Source organism: Podarcis bocagei, assembly GCF_964188305.1.
Source record: "Podarcis bocagei genome assembly, chromosome: 1".
NCBI classification, from domain to species: Eukaryota; Metazoa; Chordata; class Lepidosauria; order Squamata; family Lacertidae; genus Podarcis; species Podarcis bocagei.
In genome coordinates, this window is record NC_138125.1 from 116,928,945 (window position 1) to 116,952,432 (window position 23,488).

At 46.3% G+C, this 23,488-nt stretch overlaps 1 protein-coding gene across 4 annotated transcripts in view; it reads right to left on the minus strand.

Moving 5' to 3' along the window:
• The window catches only part of UBE2E3 (ubiquitin conjugating enzyme E2 E3), a 100,774-nt gene that overhangs the window by 42,815 nt on the left and 34,471 nt on the right, over positions 1–23,488 (minus strand). The window contains exon 4 of one of the 4 annotated variants that reach the window (XM_081183585.1): positions 13,021–13,274. The exons of the other annotated variants lie outside the window; for them this stretch is intronic. Within the exon in view, the coding sequence (XP_081039711.1) occupies positions 13,163–13,274 (112 nt within the window). The 3' untranslated portion in view covers positions 13,021–13,162. Of the gene's footprint in view, positions 1–13,020; positions 13,275–23,488 lie in introns of those variants that run through there. 4 annotated transcript variants of the gene reach the window in all.

A 23,488-nucleotide genomic window follows, 5' to 3' on the forward strand; every position in this document is an offset into this window, starting at 1 on the left:
CCCCCCAGGTGCGCTGCGCTACACCAGGAGCTTGGGGCGTGCGGAGCTCAGCGCGCCCCAAGCTTCTGCGTGCCGGCAAGGTCTCCGCTAGCGTGGGAGAGCCGGCGCCTCTCCCAGGGCTAGCGGACCCCTGCGCTAATCCAGAAGCTTGGGGCGTGCTGAGGTCAGCGCGCCCCAAGCTTCTGCATGCCGGCAAGCAGTCTGCTGCCGCCCCAAGCCTTGCGCACCCGGCGGGACCTCCTGCCGGGTGCGGGAGGCTTGGGGCGGCAGCGGACTGCTTGCCGGCATGCAGAAGCTTGGGGCGCGCTGACCTCAGCACGCCCCAAGCTTCTAGGTGCGCGCAAGCAGTCCGCTGCCGCCCCAAGCCTTGCGCACCCTGCCTTCAGGGCGCCCGACGCTCCGAGAAGCAGGCTGCTATCCGCAGCCTAGGCAACCCTGTGGGACCTCCCACAGGGCTGCCTGGGCGGCGGAATTGTTCCCGAAGCGTCGGGCGCTCTGCCTTCAGGGCGCCCGACGCTCCGAGAAGCAGGCTGCTATCCGCAGCCTAGGCAACCCTGTGGGACCTCCCACAGGGCTGCCTGGGCGGCGGAATTGTTCCCGAAGCGTCGGGCGCTCTGCCTTCAGGGCGCCCGACGCTCTGAGAAGCAGGCTGCTATCCGCAGCCTAGGCAACCCTGTGGGACCTCCCACAGGGCCGCCTGGGCGGCGGAATTGTTCCCGAAGCGTCGGGCACTCTGCCTTCAGGGCGCCCGACGCTCCGAGAAGCAGGCTGTTATCCGCAGCCTAGGCAACCCTGTGGGACCTCCCACAGGGCTGCCTAGACTGCGGATATCTTCCTGAAGCCTGGAGAGAGAGAGGGGCCGGTGCGCACCGACCCCTCTCGCTCTTCAAGCTTCAGCGAAAGCCTGCATTCGCCCCATAAGACGCACCCAGATTTTCCCTTCATTTTTGGAGGGGAAAAAGTGCGTCTTATGGGGCGAAAAATACGGTACAAACCTAGAAGAAAATACTAAATCGGTTAACTGGTAAAACGAAACATGGGTCATTACATTCTGAACAATTTGCAATCCCTTATTATTCACGTGCAGATATTAAATACATGCAAGGAAAAGCATAAAGTCCCATTCAAGTGAGTGAATGGTTCCTTCTTGGCTTTCCTCCCGGAACCGTAGGGAAAACCCAAACAGTTACAAAATTGCTTTAAAACAAAAATTTTAAAAACGCAGAAAGCAACTCTCAAAGGCCAAAGCAGTTTTTAAACATGGTCAGCATTCTAAAGCAGAATGGGTGGTGTTGATCGTGTCTGCTCCCAAGTGAAGTGTGCATTTTGAGAAATTTCCTGACTCACATAGGGCTGGGCAATCCAGACTTCTCTCCTTATGGCCTCTGCTATCAAATCACAGCAAGATTCAGTCAAACAGGGTGGGCTACAACTTACACACAAGGGCATTGTTAGTGAAAATTTGCAAATATCTGACCAGCTTTGCAAGTAAAAAAAAAAAGTGTAACAATACAAGCAGCTTAAAAACAAAACATAACAAATATCTGAGTAGTGCATCTAAGCAGCGTGTGTTAACTATAAATATAATTTACATTTTTCTAGCTGTAGACGGAATACATCCTCGGTATGGAAAAAGGTGTGTGATATTAATCTCCCAAGGATTCTGATTTATTTATGCCACATGTAAGTAAACAAACATTTACATAAGCCTTTAAAACAAACAGGTACAAGGAAGAAGCATTTCTTATTTCTTTCTCTGAGCCTCCAATTGTAGCATATCAATAAAAGGAAAGCCCTTTTCGTTGCCAAATACAAAGTAATGCCATACGCAGAATATCACTTAAAAGTGACAGTGTATTTGCCTTTCTAAAACTTGCAAAAAAAGAAGAAAGAAAAAAATGCCCCAGAAACCTGCAAACATCAGAACTGCAACAGGATAATATTTTGGAAAGATAAAACAACATTTTCGAAAATGCAATCCTGCGTGTAAATGTGAGGTTATATATTCATTTGCGGAGAGTAACACTCACTCAAACGACTCGTTCAGTTGTGAAAGAATCCCAGTCGCGCCAGGAAACATCTGCTCCTGTGTAATAAAACTGACCAGAGCCAAGCAGTTTGAAGTGCTTGTTGTTGCCCAGATAGCAATCGGTTCGCAGCCAAACAACATACAATGAACTTGCCTGGAATTATGACCCTGACAATTACAGGCCACATAAGGCAATGAAAGGATCCCCCCCCCCTTTGATAAAGGCCTGCGAGTACAAGATGAACAACATCTGGCTACCACTGCGTAGATGAAAAGCTACTGAATGAGATCTGTCGCGGTTCCCCTGCTGCCTTTGTCTTCAGAAGAGATAAGTCTACCCAAAGTCTTTAATGGCTGTTAGGCAAAAAGATAAAAACAAAACCTTTGTGCCCAGAGGTGGCAAGACTCTGGAGGACTAGATGCCAGGGGCAGACAACAGCATAGCTGCCAGGTTCTGCCCAAATTGGAGGTGCCCGTCGCACGTGTGTGATGTCACGCACACGGCACACACTTGTGATGCCACGTGGCAGGAGGGGGCCACAAGGCCCGCAGCATATGGGGCCCTGCCACAGCTACGGGAAGGCCTGACGAGGCCCAGCCCCTCCAGATTGGGGAGCACTGTCCCGATACAGTTTGTGGGGCTGAGGTGTCCTCAGTCCCGCAGAGTTGGCACCTATGGATGACAGGATTGCGGAGTTGAGGGAAGGAAAGTGGTACCTTTGTGCAGCGCTGTGAGCTTCCAAAGCCATCTGGGGAATGGGCCAAAGCTCAACAGTAGAGCTCCGGCTTTTCATGCAGAAGACTGCATCCCCAGGCAGGGCTGGTGGTGAATTCTGGTCTGAAACCTTAGAGAGCCACTGCTAGTCAATGTCAACAATGCTGAGCTAATTGTACCTTTATAAGGCAGAGACACGGGTGGCGCTGTGGGTTAAACCACAGAGCCTAGGACTTGCTGATCAGAAGGTCGGCGGTTCGAATCCCAGTAACGGGGTGAGCTCCTGTTGCTTGGTCCCTGCTCCTGCCAACCTAGCAGTTCGAAAGCACGTCAAAGAGCAAGTAGATAAATAGGTACCACTCTGGTGGGAAGGTAAACGGCATTTCCGTGTGTTGCTCTGGTTCGCCAGAAGCGGCCTAGTCATGCTGGCCACATGACCCGGAAGTCGTACGCCAGCTCCCTCGGCCAATAAAGCGAGATGAGCGCCGCAACCCCAGAGTCGGCCACGACTGGACCTAATGTTCAGGGGTCCCTTTACCTTTAAGGCAGAGATACCCATGCTCTTATGGTGCTGCAAGGAAAATCGCTGGTGAGATAGGAATTGGTCTAATCCAACAAGACAATTCTGAGCGTCTTTCTGTACATATCTTTTGATTTTTTTAATTAAAAAAATCATACATGTTTTTTCTAGGAGGGGTGTATTATTTGGATCAGTATTGGAGGGGAATATTCAGCCTCTCTATGAGCATAGCTGCTGGATATGGGACAATTTGGATGAAATAGCAAAATGCAAAAAAGTATTATCTGTTCCCAAGCAAGGGCTGGACTCCCGAGTTTTTATGCAATGCTTGGTCAGTCCAGAGGCTTCCTACTGCTTGCCCGTGTTAGAAACCTCTTGGCTCAGCTGTCTCAGGGGCAGGGTGAGTGGGCGTTGTTCCTGGTTACGCCCCCCTCAGAATTCTGTGCCCCGGGACCACCATCCCTCTGCCCACCACGCTACGCCACTGGCCAAGTAGCAGGCAAACCCATCAACGCTACTGCTGCTATGGGAGCAATGAAGAGAGAGAGAGAAGGGGTCAGGGGAGAGCAGGAAGTGGGGCAGAGGGAAGGAAAGGTGGGTGCCGGTGGTTATGTCACAAAAATGAGAATGGGGAAGCAGCAGATGGTCTGGAGGCCACTGATCAGCCCATGGCAGTGCCCCCCTCAGACAGGCTCTCTGGTGTCCATGCACACAGCCCAAACTGTGTATTCTTCTTGTGTACAGCTATATGCACGAAGCCTTTCCTGCTGCAGACTTTGCTCTGTGCATCCAGATGCTGGAGCAAGACTACCTCTGCTCCCAGCTCACTCTGTGGCCATAATTTCTGAGGAAGGTTAATTCTTTACATCTCTGTTACACTACAGCTTGAAGAGGGTTCTGGGGGTCTGGCCACACGCAAGAGGCTACGGTAGCTCTGAGGTTTCGTGAGACTCTTAATCACAGGGTTGTGGGTTCGAGACCTACACTGCGCAAAATGATTCCTGCATTGCAGGGGGTTGGACTAGATGAACGCTTGTGGTCCTTTCCAACTCTGCAATTCTGATTTCAAAGCTCAGAGAAAGTGTAGTTCAACAAAGAGCTGTCTCTGCCCCAGCACCTCTTACCTACTCAGAACGGTTATCCTTACATAAACAAGCCTGTGAGTCTAAGTTTCTGGGAAGAGGACAATTAGAATTTAAGAATAATGCTGGATGGAAGCAGGTGAAAAAGAAGAAGCAGAACAGCTAACTCGCCCTTAGAAGAGCAATAGAGATGTTTTATTGCCTCTGAGGAAAAGTGTGCCAACCGATTTAAATTACAAGGCAATAAAAAAGTGAGAGAAATGAATTTTGCTCTTCGTTGTGCTCCTCCCTGAAGATCTCTTATTACCCTTACTCAGCAATGTCATAAAGAAGGGAAATGAAAACAACATGCAGGAAATAAACCGTTCTAACCATCTAACCCACTTCATAAATGGGATTTAACTAACAACCATGTTAATCATCACTTTTAAAAACAGGTTTTTTTTCCTGCAAACGTGATGCCAAAGCCTTTGGAAAATATAATGAAACTTTTCAACACACTTAAACTAAAAGCACTAACTGCAGCTTGCCAGATAAACAACTAAACTGCAAGGATGTGTATGAGCACATGTCCAAAAGACCACCAAACTCCACTTTAAAGAAGTGGTTATTGTTCTCCATAATGCTTACATGAATGAGAGACTGAAAAGCAGACAGATAAGCAAGCAAACTACCTTTCAGATTGCAAACGCTTTCCAGTCTGTTCACCTGCAGGTGATTTTTAAACACCATAGGTGACCACATGAATGGCTCTTTACAAATCCAAATTTAAAAAAACAACCCTAAAATAATAAACAAAGGAAACAAATTTCCAAGAATTCACAAATATTGACATTCCCTAGTATAAAGGCAGCTTCTGATTGCATTTGCAACCAACTCCTTCCTCTCCGCTGAATGCCTGGAAGAGAATTTAAGAAACAGATATAGATGTAGATAAACAGATACACTTGCTGCTTCTTATCTGCTCTAAACCTTAGCACATGTGAAAGAAAACCCCAGCGTCGGAGGGGAGAGAAGGTCTCCTCTCAAATGCCCTGTGGTTTCAAAAATCCTCTTGTTGATTCTTACCATCTCTCAAACTCATTTCGAGTGAGAGGTTGGAGGGAGGGGACGTGTGGGGCTGGGCACCCTCCTTGCCAAAGGCCTAGAGTATCCTTTCCCTTGACGAGCAGATCTGTGCACACACCAGATCCGAAGTCCCTCAGAATAATAATAATAATAATAATAATAATAATAATAATAATAATAATAATAATAATAATTCTACATTACCAAACGCCATGGAGCTTCCCACATGAGAAGTGTCTGTTCTGTTTGTCTTTGGAGCTCAGAGTGAACTGACTATGGAGCTCTGCCTCTGGCAAGAGATGACCATGACCAAGTCTGCTGTTCTGTCATCCACTCTGTCACATCGATTGAGGTTGCTGCGCCAATGCACAGGGTGCAAGAGCAGAGTGACAACAGTTAAGGTGACACAACAGATGCTGGGGGAGGCGAATACCTGCACATCCCTGGCTTCAACTACAGCATTCCTTGGACAAGAAACTCGGAGCATGTGTATTTCCTGTTTTGGACTACAGTGGTACCTCAGGTTACATACGCTTCAGGTTACATACGCTTCAGGTTACAGACTCCACTAACCCAGAAATAGTGCTTCAGGTTAAGAACTTTGCTTCAGGATGAGAACAGAAATCATGCTCTGGCGGCGTGGCATGGCGGCAGCGGGTGGCCCCATTAGCTAAAGTGGTGCTTCAGGTTAAGAACAGTTTCAGGTTAAGTACGGACCTCCAGAACAAATTAAGTTCTTAACCTGAGGTACCACTGTACCTGGATACCAACGACAGATTTTATAAAAATGTAGCGCAGGGGTGGAGAGGCTCCAGGCCAGAGACTGAAGGCAGCCCTCCCAGATTTTTGTTTGGCCCTCTGAAGCCCCCTCAAACGATGACTCCCAACTCCCAGGTCACACCTTCACCATCCCAGTTATGTGTGCTCTTCTAGTCTTAAAACTGTGCTAAACTCTTCTTTGTCAAGGTGGAGGTGACTGTATGTTTGTGTACAGCCTTTGAATGGCTGGAAGCACAGGTGCCATCTCGTGCCTAAGATTGTGGGTGCCCACAACGAAGGGCTTCAACTTTGCCCGTGGACTTTGCGGGTGGCCCAGCCCCCACAAATAAATAATTGTGGGTGTCAAAGCACCCACAGCCCCCTGGAGTTGGTTCCAGTGGCTGGAAGGTAGCCTACTCAAAGGCAAGAGGTATACGCTCTGTTGCTCCACCCACTTTGGCCTTTGGCCCCACCCACTGGCCCCCAGGCTGTAAAAGTGTTCCTCACCCCTGATGTGTAGAAAATACATGGTACAACCCCATATGGAGCGTACCACTTCAGAGTGTGGGGGGAAACTGCATATATGAAGGCTTTCCCCTTCCAATTCGCACATCCCTGGAAGGATGCCCACAGGCTGGGAAATGTTTCTCTGCCCCTGATGTGGAGGAAATACATGGTACAATCCCATAAGGAGTGTACCACTTCAGTGTGTGTGGGAAAACTGCATATATGAAGGTTCCCCACGCCACCCCCCAAATTCATACATCTCTTCCTGTGGTGGAAATCTACCATGTCAACAAGTATGATATCCTTCTTCTGCACAAAAATGTAAAAGCATGGAGTTGGTTATCCCCCCTAAAAAAAAATTGCCCTCCCAATAATGACCCCTTTTTACTGCACCCACCAAATTTTGATGCCAAAGGGGAGAGCTTTCAGCTCAGCCTTAACTAAAAGCAATTTTCAGTGTAATCTCGTACATTTATTCAGAAGCAAGTCCCACTTCAATCAGTGGGATTTACTGCCATGGAAAAAAGAGAGTTCAGGGTTGCAGCCTTAGACAACAATTGATGTTCAGATTCAGTGTGGTTTAACAGATGTGTTTCCAGCCTCAATGACATTTTAAAATATCTCAGGCTGAGTAGATATAGCAATATCATCAGGTTAATTTACTGTTCTTTCAAGCAAAGAAGCAAGTCTCATTGTCCGTTTCAGTACCAGCTAAATAAACTCTCCAGCAGGGTGGAGTGATTTAATTCCATCATGATTGAAGACACCAAGTTAAAAGGAGAAAAGGACTAACTCAAGTTACTGCCCTAAATCAGTTTCCCCATTTTGTCATTCACGTGTTTCCTAAACAAGCAACATGCTAGTTGGTTGTAATAAATATTAAACCACATTGGTTTGCATCTAAACAGAGCCTTTATGCTGCCTAGGAGCATCGTCCAAAATATCTGACCACACAGCCAACATCTTTTTGTACTACAGAATTGTATCAAGGGAGCCAACTGCAAAATTTCTGTTTGATAATGTCTGCATGCTTACATGGATACTAAGCCAGTTCACAAATGTAACAGCAAAGGGTCACAGTTAATTGCAGAGTTAAGTACCACTAAGATACTGACATAAACGTGGCAAGCCTGTAATGAAACCCACAACAGCTACGAACCTGAATATATTTTTACTTGACCTATTGGTGAGTTTTGTGCTCCCTTAGGTTTTTGATGTATGTTAAATGAACTGTTAATTGTTGAAAGGGTGGGTATAGTGTGAGGTTGCAGTGCTCTTCCTACTTTTTATTATGTACTGTTATTCCACTACTGTATTTAGACATTTTTATGAGCACGGAAGTATTTGTGTAAAATGTCTATATAAATTAACTGACTATGGCTACTATGACTATGAATCCTGCAATATGTATCCTAATTTTTTTCATCCACTGAAGATTCTCACATAGTCAGTCACTGAAATGTTCCATGTTAACTTTCCTGAGCAGCGAAAGGGTACAAATTATGCCCCCGTAAAACCACTGTGCCCGCTCCTCGCTTAGCCTATAAGAAATCTACCTAATAAATGTTTAAACCCATCTTCTCAGCGAACTGTATACAATCTACAGAGAATACTCCTTCCTTCCCATTCCGTAAGACATTAATTCCCTCATCTTTAAACATATGTAAACTAGTCACATTTCCACATTTCATCTAATGTTCTGTATCACTCCCGGTCAGCCACCCTCCCTTTTATCTATTTTATAGACGGATACAGTATATGAGTTATGTTGTTAACTCAGTTTTATCTTGTCCTAGAACCAGGAGTCGGCCAAAGCATTTTGTTGCCTGCACTGTTAAACTAGATGAAATCCAAAGGCAGCCCCTGTTCAGTGATGTTTTTAATGTTTGATTTTTCATTATGCTTTTATAATTGTTGGAAGCCTCCCACAGGGGCTGGAGCAACGGAGTCAGTTGGCAGGGTTATAAATTGTTGTTGTTGTTGTTGTTGTTGTTAACAGCTCTGGCCTCCCAAGGAAGAGTACAGCCACAGGGCTCACTCAAGAGGATGCCCTCACAATTTGGCGCCTGAGGCGATTCCCTCATTTTGCCTCATGGTTGGTGTGGCCTCTCTCTCACCAGGAGGGCCGCTTTAGGGAGATAATACTTGTCTAAAAAGAGGGCAATAAATAAGTAACTGTTTTCAGAGATCAAAACAACCAGTAAGTCCAACGTTACACCTGGAATTAAGCCCCATGGAACTCATTGGGACTTACTTCTGAGCAGACATGCACAGACTGCACTGTCAGAGTGTCACCGTTTTCTCTCTCACATGTCAATCTTTTCACTTCTTTGACGCCTAGCTCTGTTTCCCCCTCCCCTTGTCTCTCTCTCATCCCCCACCCCAGCTCAGTGATTTTTCTTTTCTTTTCAGTTATACCTTCACAGCTATACATAACATTAAATCAGACCGCGGCTTTAAGTGCAAAGCTTTAAGCATTTCAAGCATGTAATAAATATTTAAAACAGACGCTAAAACAGGTGCGCTGTGCAATCATGCTTTGTTCCCCTCAGTCTCTCACAAATCCATAGCCTTCCCATTCCTCCCGCCAAAAAAAGCAATTTCTCTCGCTGCCTCTTTCACATCTCTGCGGGGTGTGGGGGCAGCAGGAAGCACAGAAAGCTCCTTTTTACTTTGCTGTTGGTTTTGAACATAACTTTCAAAAAGGAAGCACCAAAAGTACTGAGTCCATTTAAGCAGCAAGTACTATCAGAAAGCATCTTGGAAGAGCATTCCAAAAATGCTTAGATTTTGGGACAAAGGAAGCTCATTGCAAGAAGACCAGGTGGCATTTGCCCCAAATGAATTTTGCCCTTCCACTTACTAGTTGTTCCTAGCACCCATGATTCAAAAATAGAGGTGAGGGAAAGGCACAATACATTATAGAAGAAGAAGAAGAAGAAGAAGAAGAAGAAGAAGAAGAAGAAGAAGAGGAGGAGGAGGAGGAGGAGGAGGAGGAGGAGGAGGAGGAGGAGGAGGAGGAGGAGGAGGAGGAGGAGGAGGAGGAGGTTGTTGTTGTTATGTTACAGGTTTTGGCCCAATGCATTGTAACAGTCCCCAAAAATCCCAGCTACTAAAAGCCCTTTCAGTCTTGTTAAGTTGTGGGTGAACATATCAGACGACACAGCGATTCTTCAAACAGCTCTTGTTTATTCACAGGCCAGAACAGAACTGAACTGAAGGGTTCAGCCAGCCTGCTTATATAGAGCTCCAGAACAACGTAATTGTTTCTGCAACTATCCAATCACTGAACGTCACTTTCGATCCCTTATTTGCATATGTGGACCTGAACTATCTACAGTATCACCCTGCTGGCCCAGGGTGAGAACTTCAGTATATAACAAGTCTAGTCACAGATGAACTGAGGTTGCTCACGGTTGTTCCTCAGTAGTGCGAGAAGTTGCTCAGCGACTTATTGTATTTTTCCATGTATAACACGCCCCCATGTATAAGACAACCCCTATTTTGGGGGGACTCCAAATTAAGGAAATGGGGGGGGGAGATTGCCCAGAGTTATTGAGCTTTTGGGGGGGTAGTGATAATCGTTCACCCGCCTGACCAACGCTGCCAATCGCATGCCTCGACAAAGCCGCCAATCGCCTGCCCAATTGCCGCAACAGCAGCCAATCGAAGCAGGCCTTGCCGCAGCAACCAATCGCCCACCCAATCGCTGCTGATAATCTCCTGCTCACGGCTGCCACCAATTGCCAGTCCCCCCTCTGCACTATCCATGTATAAGATGACCCCCAGTTTTTAACATTTTCTTATAATAAAAAAACTTATACACGGAAAAACACTGTAAGTTCTGAAGGCTGTGCCTCAGTTAAGATGCTCGAAAAGAAGCAGATAAGCTCAGTAGTGGCGGCACTGGTGAGGGCAATAGGGACACTGAAAAAGTATTCAGGGAGGCTATGAAGATGGGGTGGTGAAGGGTGTGGTCTGGGGGGGAATCCTGAGGGCCAAATATAAAGGTCTAGGGGGCTGCATTTGGCCCTGGGACTGAGGTTCCCCACACCTGCTCTTAGCCATTGGGTGAAACACAATTCTCCTTCGGGGATGATGTGGTGCCTTAAGTGCAAGGGGGTCTCGCGGTCTGTAGCAAAAAGTCCTGCAGGGAAGAATTCAGAGTCCTGACTGCCTAGTTGGGTCCTCTAATGCCAGCAGAAACAACAGGTAGGCAAGCTGCACCGGCAGAGCCAGAACACGAAGCCCAAAACCAATGAAAACAAGCGAGCATCAAGTTCTAGCAATGAGCAGAATTCCATCCTTTTGTTTAAAAACACACAAACACTAAAAGGAGGGGGGATTTCTTGCCATGCGGGGGCATTAAAGATCAAACTGAAGGTAATGTTGTTGTTGTTGTTTGATTCAATTTCCCTGCAAACTTTAAAATATATGTACAGTGCTACCTTGGGTTAAGTACTTAATTCGTTCCGGAGTTCCGTTCTTAACCTGAAACTGTTCTTAACCTGAAGCACCACTTTAGCTAATGGGGCCTCCTGCTGCCGCTGTGCGATTTCTGTTCTCATCCTGAAGCAGAGTTCTTAACCTGAGGTACTACTTCTGGGTTAGCAGAGTCTGTAACCTGAAGCGTATGTAACCTGAAGTGTATGTAACCCGAGGTACCACTGTATATCATGCCTCCAGAGCTTTTCTTTTGCAGAGCAGCAATGGCAAGTGCAACTACCCTTCCTCTTTAAGAAAAAATGGAATCAAGGCAGCCAAGGGAGCGGGGAGAGAGAAGGAAGAGCTGTGTTTATGCCGCTTGTAATCCAAGATGGACTGGTGGCCTTCGGTTGCCTTCAGTCTCTAAGGAGAGATACCAGCTGCCTCATTTCTTCCAAACCCTGCTAATAATGGCTGGGCCAAGCAATTCCAACAGAGAGGAGGAAACAGAGCTGCCCTTCTATCAGAAGAAAAAGAGAGTTTAAAAGACCCACTTTGAAACAAGGACAATAATAGCTGTGTAATCTAATCTTCTCTGTTTTGCTTTGATTTTCCGCCTCCCTTTTTGGAAATGCACCTTTTCTTTTCTTTTCTTCACCTTAAGCAGAGGAATGCTCATTTCACCTCAAGGAGGAAAACTCAAGCAGTAGGGGCCATATAGCGATCAGGTTCATAGGAAGCTGCCCCATATCAGGGGTCAGGCAAGGTGCCATCGCCAGCTGCCCAATCTCCTCACTGCTTGACAAGACAGCACAAGACGACAAGCCGTTGCATGCAGGGAACCTTTAAGTAGTCACTTGGCAAATGGTCACTTGTAAGAAAGGTCAAAGTCAAGTCAGCTGCAGTATCTCACCCACCCACCCCCGGACAGCCAGCAAAGAAGGAAAGTTAGGGGAGGGGAATTCTCCCAGGCACCCGGCAGCACAACTATGACTAATAATTCCTGACGTATCACCATTCTCACATACAAACCTGCCTGGGTTTTGGGTAGAGAGTCTGCATTCGCTGTTAAGGCAGTGTCTAGTGAGCAGGTGTTAACAGGTACAGGTGTACAGGTGCAGGTGTAACACTAAACCATGGCTAAAATAGAGCACTACTGCAACACACTCCACGTGGGGTTACCTTTGAAGGTGACCTGGAAACTACAACTAATCCAGAATGAGGCAGCTAGACTGGCGACTAGGAGTGGCCACTGAGACCATATAACACCGGTTCTGAAAGACCTACATTGGCTCCCAGTACGTTTCCAAGTACAATTCAAAGTGTTGGTGCTGACCTTTAAACCCTAAATGGCCTCAGCCCTGTAAACTTGAAGGAGCGTCTCCACCCCCATCGTTCAGCTTGGACACTGAGGTCCAGCTCTGAGGGCCTTCTGGTGGTTCCCTCACTACGAGAAGTGAAATTACAGGGAACCAGGCAGAGGGCCTTCTTGGTAGTGGTGCCTGCCCTGTGGAACGCCATCCCATCAGATGTCAAGGAAATAAACGACTATCTGACTTTCAGAAGACATCTGAAGGCAGTCCTGTTTAGGGAAGTTTTTAATGTTTGATGTTTTATCGCGTTTTTAAGATTCTGTTGGGAGCCGCCCAGAGTGGCTAGGGAAACCCAGCCAAATGGGTGGGGTATAAATAACAAATTATTATAAGGAAAGGGAGGTGGGACCATGCAAGATAAGGGAAGGAAGCAAAGGGAGTCTGGAATAACCCATTTGCAAACAATCGTTTGCAGGGAGTCAGCATTAAGCCGGCAGCACGTAACAATAGAAAATACGTGCCTGTCACTATTCACAGTGTGAAGACCATTTAACAACAGAGGCACATGGACCACAGAATTTTTTTTACATTCATACACCATGTGTGGGAGGCATTTATTTCCTTTTTTTACAGCGATAATGAATGAAAAGGGTCACAATCTGAGCCTTTCAACTTCCCTCGCTGCTAACGGCTGCATTACTTACACAAGGCTAACAGCGCTGCCCACTCTTCCTTCTCCTTTCCTCAGGAGTTTCTGACATCTGAGTTACTACCCTTCTCAACTTTTAAGCCCTTCAGGCGACAAAAAAGAAACTGCTGTCTACACTTTAGTTTTACAGTTCCATTAAAGGGTGACCTGCAAACAAAAAAGAAGAAAATCATGGGACTTTAGTATCAAGTGCTGAATGAGTATGAAAAGCAGTCAGTCCACTATGAAGGTGAAAATTCAGCCATTTGTTCCCTACAATGAAATGAATGTTTCTTGCTGATACTGTTGACCACAGCATCCTCCTGGAGCATCTCAAAGAGGTGAAGGTAGGCAGCCTTGAGCTTCAGCGGTTTCACTCCTCCCTCCAGGGCCACTTCAAGAAAGTAGTTATGGAAGTCTACTGCTTAACACCATTGGAGTTGTCTGATGGTGTCCCACAGGGTTCCAGCTTGTCCCCCATCCTATTTAACATGTGAAGCTCCTGGGAACTGTCATCAGGAGATCTGGAGTGAAGTGTCATCAATATGCAGATGCCACCCAGCTCCATCTGAAACAGGAGAGGTAGTTCAGGGGTTAATAGTTTGGTGCCTGCAGGCTGTGATAAGCTGGATGTAGATAAAAAAAACCCCTGAATCTGAATCCTAAAAAGACAGGGGCATTATGTGCTCCAAGTTCTCACATCCAGAAGGTGTAAAGATGGCCTGTGTCCTGTTGGGAACTCCCATCTCCCTGGAAAGAGCAGGTTCACAACTTGGGGAGTGCTGCTTGTTTCAATTTTGTCCCTGGAGAATCAGGTTGTCAGACCTGAAGTCTTTTTCTAGTGCTGGCTGGTTCATCTATTATGGTACTTTGGGGACAAAGATGGCTTGGCCACAGAATCCCATCCTCTGGTAGCTTCCAGACTGAATTATTGCAATGTGCTCGACATGGGACTACCCTTGAAGATGACTCAGAAACTTCAACTTGTCCAAAATTCAGCTGCCAGAATTCTGGCCGCGGTTTTCTTTAGACCACATATAACTCCTGTTTTGTTTTGGTTTTTTAAAAAAGCTTAAGTGTTTAAAAGCCCTAAATGGCTCAGTCTCCAAATATCTGAAATAGTGCATCCTTCCTTACAATATTTCTTGTGCAGATAGAATTAACAGTGCAATTTGTAAACATAGATACATTAATGTCTTCATTACCGTGGCGCTAAAGGTTCACCCCTTTTGATTTTTTAGCACATAAGAAGTGCTTATTCAGAGGCTAAATATCAGACACACATCTTCAAAGTACCATTTTTGTGTCTGTTTGCTGCCATTTCCCCCCCCCCCTCAAAGTCCTGCTTCAATTCCACTTTTAAAAAAGGTTCTCCACCCTAGAATGAGCTAGCCTGCACAGGACCCCAGAGTTACGTCGCTTACATGCAGGAACGAGTCCCCAAGTCATCCTGCTGCCCCAACTTGTGTGGAGCATTTAAATGGGAAGTGGAGTTTATGCGTAAAAAGGCTTAAAACCCCTCCATCCTCTTCTTCGTGATGAAGGGGGCATGTTTGCAGGCATAATCTCACATTAACTTTCTATAGTTTCTGAGGGATTTGTTATTGTTCCCTGCTAAGTGGAGTGTGTACATGTTTATAAAACAGTGCATATGAATATATATGTGTGTGTGTATATATATATATATATATATATATATATATATATGCAGGTTTTGGTGTTTTCGGGTATCTTCCCGTGTAAGAGTTGGGGTGTCTAGGCGACGTTTCGACGAGGTCTCACTCGTCATCTTCAGGCTGGTGCTTTCGGCTTCTTGTTACTAGAACAGAGCAGGATCTCAGTGTTTGAGTTCCTATAAATACTGTTGAGGGGGTGTGGTGTATAGCCTCCAACGTTCTGGGCAGAGAGGAAGTTCCCAGGTTATTGTGCCTTTTCTTCTTTTGTTCATTAATTACTTGAGGGATATCTTGAGTGATTTCTTGAGTGATATTCTGAGTACCACTTAGGAGGGTCATTAGGTGTGGATTAGTTGCTAAAGCTTTCGTGTCTTGACCTCTTGAGCTTGTGAAGAGTTTTTTTGAGTTTTTCTGAGAAGAGTTTTTCTGAGAAGATGGCTGTACTGCACTTAGTTGTGCTCTGGCTTGGCTTCGTGTATAGGGGCGAGCTGTGGTTTTGTGCCCTGTGCCAGCCAGATCTGTGTAGGGATTGCAGGGGGGTGCAGCATCCGGAGGTGCCACTATGGTTTGGCTACTGGATGGTATCTGTAATTTATCTGTGGAGAGGGTCTGGGTTTGGGTCTGGTGTGGTTGATTGGAGATGGCGTTCTGTGTGCCTCTGGTTCTGGTGTCGGTTTTTGTGGGGAGGGCTAATTTCCAGATGTCTGGCAGGCGGGACGTGTCGTCACGCTTGTTCATGTTGTGAGGGTGTTTCTCTATCTCGATGGCTTCCATGATTATTCTCTTGTGGTGATGTTCCATGTTAAAGAGCAATTTGGAATCTGCAAAATTAATTTCGTGTCCTGTTTCTTTCATGTGTTGGTAAAGAGAGGAAGTTTTTTCTTCTTTTTTGACGGCATTCTTGTGTTCTGCGATACGTGCATTTATTCGTCTGTTTGTTTGTCCAATGTACGTGGCTGGGCAGACTTTGCAGGGTATTTCATAGACCCCTTGGTTTTCTAACTGGATTTTATCTTTTGGGTTTCTGAGGATATTGGCTATTTTTTGGTTGGTGCAAAAGGCTGTTTTGATATTGTGTTTATGGAGGATTTTGCTAATTTTATCTGTGGTGCCCTTGATATAAGGAAGGTGGTGCCCTTGATATAATTTTGCAGATTCCAAATTGCTCTTTAACATGGAACATCACCACAAGAGAATAATCATGGAAGCCATCGAGATAGAGAAACACCCTCACAACATGAACAAGCGTGACGACACGTCCCGCCTGCCAGACATCTGGAAATTAGCCCTCCCCACAAAAACCGACACCAGAACCAGAGGCACACAGAACGCCATCTCCAATCAACCACACCAGACCCAAACCCAGACCCTCTCCACAGATAAATTACAGATACCATCCAGTAGCCAAACCATAGTGGCACCTCCGGATGCTGCACCCCCCTGCAATCCCTACACAGATCTGGCTGGCACAGGGCACAAAACCACAGCTCGCCCCTATACACGAAGCCAAGCCAGAGCACAACTAAGTGCAGTACAGCCATCTTCTCAGAAAAACTCTTCTCAGAAAAACTCAAAAAAACTCTTCACAAGCTCAAGAGGTCAAGACACGAAAGCTTTAGCAACTAATCCACACCTAATGACCCTCCTAAGTGGTACTCAGAATATCACTCAAGAAATCACTCAAGATATCCCTCAAGTAATTAATGAACAAAAGAAGAAAAGGCACAATAACCTGGGAACTTCCTCTCTGCCCAGAACGTTGGAGGCTATACACCACACCCCCTCAACAGTATTTATAGGAACTCAAACACTGAGATCCTGCTCTGTTCTAGTAACAAGAAGCCGAAAGCACCAGCCTGAAGATGACGAGTGAGACCTCGTCGAAACGTCGCCTAGACACCCCAACTCTTACACGGGAAGATACCCGAAAACACCAAAACCTGCATTCCTGTACCCGTGAAAATCTACGAAAGCATATATATATATATATATACATGCATCTAAAAAATGAATTTCAACAGGAAATATATCCTCCCAATGGGATATATAAAAGTGTGTACATATATGTGTGTTTATATATATTTTCATTCTCCCCTTAGTAGGAAAAAAGGGAATAAAATACAGCATTTTCAAAATCCAACACAAAGTTTCTTTATGGCCTTAACTACTCAACAGGCAGTCAAACATATTCCTAGCAGACATAAAACACACTTGGAAGGGAAAGGGAAGGGAAGAAATATACAAAGTTCCTGGCAGAAATGGTTCCAAAGGACAAGTTCTAAGTATTTATACATGCTCTGTGAAGAAATTGTAGTTATCATGCCCATGGCAAATTTGCACGGCTTTATATAGACTCTCATCTTGCAAAGAGCTAAAGTGGGTGCCAGGGGAGAGGGGAGAGAAAGAGACATTCAGGTTAATCTCCTTGGCCATTTGGTCAAACACCGGGGCCACAGGCTAGTTTTAATTAACTGCCAGTGGAAACAGGCAGAAACGCACACCCCTCCAAAAATATAAATCAACCAGCACTGCTTCCTCCCTGTGAAAAAAATTTGGGAGTTCAGAGTTTCCATTCCAGACACATAGATAGAAGGAGCCAAAGCCAAATTTGTAAACGGGAAAACTTAATGCTTTTCCATGGGCCAATTTAACTCTGAATATGCTTATGGGTGTTTTATTCAGCTGCCATCCACTGCACCATTCAAACCACAGGGGTGCCTAACCTGTGGCCTTCTTCAGTGTTTCCCAAACACTGCTTTTGGGCTACAGTTCCCATCATCCCTGATGATCTTGCTAGCTAGGGATGAAGGGAGTTGTAGTCCCAAAAGAGCTGCAGACCCAAGTTTGGGAATCCCTGCTCTAGATTTTCCTGGACTACAATTCCCATCATCCCTGACCACTGGCCATGATGAATGGTACTGATGGGACTTAAAGTCCAACAGCTTATGTGGGGGCCACTGGTTCCCCATCTAGAAATCGAATCAAAACAGTTCTATTCCACGGTTTATTGTTGTTTATATTTTGAATTAGATATATAGAGGGGCACCAAAATCTTTTAAGTGTTTAGGGCCTCTTAATCCAGCCCCGAGTTGCCAATACACATTTCTCCTACTGTATTTGAAATCTTGGGCAATAGGTAGCTAGCAAATTGGATGCCCAACTGCACTGCGATGGGCAGAAGGATCTGTGGCTGCCTTTTGCACTTCGCTTTCTTATTAGTGTGAACATTTTGCTTTTTTTCCCTTCGCAGCACACATAACACCCTTTATCTCTCCCCTTTTCGACCCCCCCTGCGGTTTAACGGATAAGACCCTCATTTGTCAGCACTCAACGGTAACAAATGCATCATAGGGAATAGCTGTGGCATGTAGGATGTGGCCATCTGCCATTGCAACAGGAGGGCAACGTGCTTCCCCATCTTTTCGTCCGGGGACTCCTAAATCATGCAAATTGCCTCGCCACGTGCGGCTGCAGATGGATGGGGGCTATTAAGCTGGGGCTCCCCCAAAATGCAACATGCCCACATTTATCAAGCAGCCAAGAATGCAGAGGCTGGAAGAGAAGTGGTAGCATTTCCACAACGCTTGTGAAGTTCAGTCAAACAGAACCACAATTAATGGAGTGTAACTATGACACAAGTCGACATGTGGGACTCAGCAGAGCAGGGTCTATGGGAAGGCGGGTCCCTCCAGAGGCATTCGCTACTTTCCACAATGCAAAGCAAGACCGGTTGGATGGAGTGCAAGTGTAAAATGCATTCTTCAAATGAGAAATTACAGGCAGAGGGAACCGCTTTAATCATTTCGGCTTTGAGGGGTGGCAAGGTGGTGGAATTGCAGTAATTTTCCAAGATGAATGCAAGAGGACCGGATCCTGTTTATCCCCATAGGCAACAACTTCCCCCTCCCCCCCCCAAAAAAAATACAACACCCCAAAATAACCTACGCTAAATGACCAAGTGCTACAACTGCAGCAGGAGACAATTCGGCAAGACAACATGAAATTCTTAGGCGCAGGGTTGGTTTGCATTTGAAACATTTTCAAAATATTGTTTTAGCTGGGCGTAATAGACCACTGTAAGATCTGACACACAGCAAACACAGAGCTTCAATTAAGCAGCTGGCAAGCAGCCAGGCACAGATAAAAAGGCCCAGCCTGTCGCTCGCTAGACAATATATATGGCTATTTTGGCAGTCCAAATTGAATGTGATAATTGAGCCATGACGTATTAAAAAGACACATGCTTTCGGAGGGAAGTGTTCTGGAGCTCTCAAAAACTAGATGGCACTTTTCAAACCAAGGCGCGGCGGGACTGAAAAAGGATGCTGAAATCATGATGCAATTCAGCTGGCCGTGTTTCAGTCTCCCAAAGCTACTCTTCATCTAAACAACAAAAACTGGGACTTGGCTGCCGGCGTGTGTGATGCAGAGATGGAAAACCTCAGCTTTTCTGCCTCTTTATCTGAACTCTCACAACTCCCCCTCACAAAGATAATTCACTGGCACAGATTCATACGTCAGTGTTTTTGACTATACAGTGGTACCTCGGGATGTGAACAGGATCCACTCCGGAGCCCCGTTCACATCCTGAATGGAACATCTGCATGTGCGGGTCATGTTTTGCCGCTTCAGCACATGCACGTGATGTCATTTTGAGTGTCTGCACATGCGCGAGCGGCGAAACTTGGAAGTAACGCACTCCATTACTTCCGGGTTACCGCGGAGCGCAACCCAAAAGAGCTCAACCTGAAGCACATTCAACCCGATGTATGACTGTACAGTGGTACCTCGTGTTACAGACGCTTCAGGTTACATACGCTTCAGGTTACAGACTCTGCTAGCCCAGAAATATTACCTCAGGTTAAGAACTTTGCTTCAGGATGAGAACAGCTTCCAGCACAGCGGCAGCAGGAGGCCCCATTAGCTAAAGTGGTGCTTCAGGTTAAGAACAGTTTCAGGTTAAGAACAGACCTCCAGAACGAATTAAGTTCTTAACCCGAGGTACCACTGTACTTAAGTTTACTTTCATTTGTCTGGAATGGACACCGAGAGGTGTGTGGGAAGAAACTAGCCTGCTGTGTAAAGGTAACAAGTATATATTCCTTGTTCTTCCCAACTTTGCTTCTGGCCCGGCCCATGCGGCCCTCGGAACAGTGTTCGAAATTAGCCAGGCGCCAGGCACATTTTGCAGCTGGCTGTTGGCCACTTGCGACCAAGTGAAGATACGTGGGTGCCAGGTTGGCACCTGACATCTCTACCACCTGGAGGTGCATGCCTGGGGATCCTTGGATCTTGACCGTTTTCACACACTAATACCCCGTCCTGTAGAATTCTATCTGTTATATTTCATCTGCACAATCGGAATGAATTTCAGGAACCAAAACGCTTTTTCTGTGTGGTCTGAGAAGGAGCGGTGAAAAATGATATAGCTAACTGTTGTCGCTTGTCTTCGCTTGCCCCACTGTCCTGCTCACAGTTGTGAAGAATATTCTTATGTTGTGAATGGCCTGTGTCGCCATTACAAAACAGAGGTAGGAATAGGCTTATATATGTGTGGACTGTTCATGGATATGGTGACTTTTCTTCTTCAAGTTCTCAGGAGCTCTAAACCTAGTTCAAGGTTGTCCTCTGAACTAGTCAGATGTTTAACTGATAATCAATCACAGTCAGTCTATCATTTAAAAAATGAGAATTGCCCCCCAAATAGCAACTAGACATTCCGTTTTGGCAACTTTAAGCTTGGCTTAAGGAGCCATTGGGACGCGGGTGGCGCTGTGGGTTAAACCACAGAGCCTAGGACTTGCCGATCAGAAGGTCGGCGGTTCGAATCCCCGTGACGGGGTGAGCTCCCGTTGCTCGGTCCCAGCTCCTGTCAACCTAGCTGTTCAAAAGCACATCAAAGTGCAAGTAGATAAATAGGTACCGCTCCGGCGGGAAGGTAAACAGTGTTTCCGTGCGCTACTCTAGTTCCCCAGAAGCAGCTTAGTCATGCTGGCCACATGACCCGGAAGCTGTACCCTGGCTCCCTCGGCCAATAAAGTGAGATGAGCGCCGCAACCCCAGAGTCGTCTGTGACTGGACCTAATGGTCAGGGGTCCCTTTACCTTTACCTTTAAGGAGCCATTTGGCACCTAGCTTATATATCTGAGTTTCTAACCCTGGAAGGTTCCTCAGAAAGGAAAGCAGCCCTGGCTCCCCAGCCCTGGAATCACCTGAGCTCCTCACAGAATAAGGGCTTAGGATTCTTCATGGCTGGCTTAGTTGCGCTCATAAGGAAACCACATTCCCACATGCACTCTATTTATTTTGAGGATTCACCTTAAAGCAACACAGCGGCTTGCACAGAGAATACATATATCACCAAAGTCGGCGTTGAGAAAACAGATGCAAAACACCACCTGGCTTTTATTTGGTATGCTGTCCTGGCACAGCACCGCCGTCTCCCTGCGTGGTTTTCATTAAATAATGCAAGGATACAATAATGAAGAAATGCGCTAGAAAAACACAGGGCTTTTGAGTTAACACCAAACAGTTACGCAAAGACTCTGCGTTGCTGCCATTAGTCAAATTTGTCTGCCGAGATGGATGAGTTTCCTTCTGGAATAAGAAGTGCGGGAGAGGCTGGCGCTCACATCCCAATAGGCAATTTAATAAAAAAATAGGCTATAAAAGGACAGTGTGTTAGCTATGGGAAAGAAACAGTGAGTGCGAGGGGTGAATAATTCTGTGAATCAAGAAGGAGCAAAGCAACCATGTAAGAATATAAGAAAAGCCGGGGGGGGGGGGGTTGAGCAGGAACTGAGTTTTTTTACCTTTTCCAAAGTTCTTTTTTTGGAGGGTCCGGGGCGGGGGAGGACTGGAATACACCCAATGCCTGAGCCAAAAATCCACCTATATCTGTAATCAATAAAAGTTGTGGCCATTTCTAATCCAGATCATTGTCTGCTTGAGTTTATTCATCACAGCTTACATTTAGCCACTGCAAGGGGTGTGAGTGTTTGGCAGTGAGACCCGGCCCACAATAAGCAAGCAAGCAAACAAGCAAACTTCGTGGTGAGTTCCCCCATCTTTTCGTCCAGGAAAAAAAAGCCCTGAGAAAAGCCCTGAGGCATCAGGCTGAAGGTCCATCTGATCAGACACTCTAGTGGCTAACCAGATGCCCACCAGAAAGACCTGCAAACAACAGCCTTCTGCTCACATGCGATGGCCCAGAAACTGACATTCACAGGCAATACTGCCTGGGACACCAGAGGCAGAAGATGGCTATTGTGGCTAAGAGCCATCAAGGGGGCAGCTGATGCCATGAAGCCACCAAACCACGGGGCAACTACACTGGCTCATGCAGCCTGCCCTCTTCCAGAAAAGGTGCCAAAGGTGTCTGTGATCTGTCGCAGCGTTCAAATGACATTTCAAAATGCCAGGCTGCCTGGGCGCCATATCGTCCGAAACAGTCACAGACCGTTTTTCCCCCATGTGTGGCCACACTGAGACCATGACCCTGCAAACAAGGTGGGGGCCTTCAATTAAAATTTGCTAAAAGGCTAGAATAAAAATACCAGTTTAGCGCTTGAAACGATGTCTAACAGCACTGTCCCAAAAACATATTGCTCATCTGCTGCCATGTATATCTTCCGCCAACAATAAGCGCAGGGATGAATATTTCCGTTGAAAGGCTTCATTCTTTAGGATGTTAGCTTTTGTGTCCTGTTCCTCATGCTGTCTGGGGCTGCTAGGAGTTGTAGTTCAAACCACCGGGAGGGCACCAGGTTGGCAAAGGCTAGTGTAGGCATCCCTGAGTTACAAAGGTATCAGACGGGTCCCCACATTCCTAACATGGTGCTGCCACATTTGCACAAACCTGATTATTTTCTGCAAGGATTAAACAAAGACTGGATAGCTCAGCTGGTTAGAGCTTGATGCTCATAACACCAAGGTTGCAGGTTCAATCCCTGAATGGGATGGCTGCATATTCCTGCATTGCAAGGGTTGGGCTACATGACCGTCGGGGTCCCTTCCAACTCTGCAATTCTATTATTCTATGACATACACACAAATGCATGTTCAGGAAAGCACACCTGTTGATAAGGAGGCCACCGGCCTGTGATGCTTTCTAAGATTAACGTCACTAAACTGGAACAGCTAACAACATATGGAAGCACAAAGCAGCAGCACACAGAGAAACCATGGCAAAGCTATTTATTTTCTTGGCATCTGAGTCCACACGAGGTTGCTAAAAAACACAAATACACAAAGCAGTGTCTTCCACTGTCAGCAAAGGACAAAGGCATCCAAATCCAAACACTGGGGCCAGGCTAAAGCAAAGCTCAGAGGGGAGGGGAAATTTTATTTCTGCGTGTCATTCCTTAGTCTCCCCAAGGAAACGGCAAGCTCAGAACTGCTGGAATTTAAACAACAGCTAGGGGAAGAGGTAGGGCAGGGGACACCTTCAAATCGGGACGTGGAAACTGCATCCAGGGCGCACAACATTAGCGGGAAAGGGCCGAGATTTTATTAGGAATTTGTGGAAGCGAAAACAAGGGCTTAATAGGAACCAGGAAGCATACGACTTACAGATGATAATAATTTGAATTCCTCTCCTCTCCAGACAGAGACTCTAAAGTTGGTGAAGGGTGTGTTCATTCTCGCAGCGAGGGGGCGTCCCGAAAGAGCACCGGGGGAATGGCACACTTTCCGCAGAACACTAGG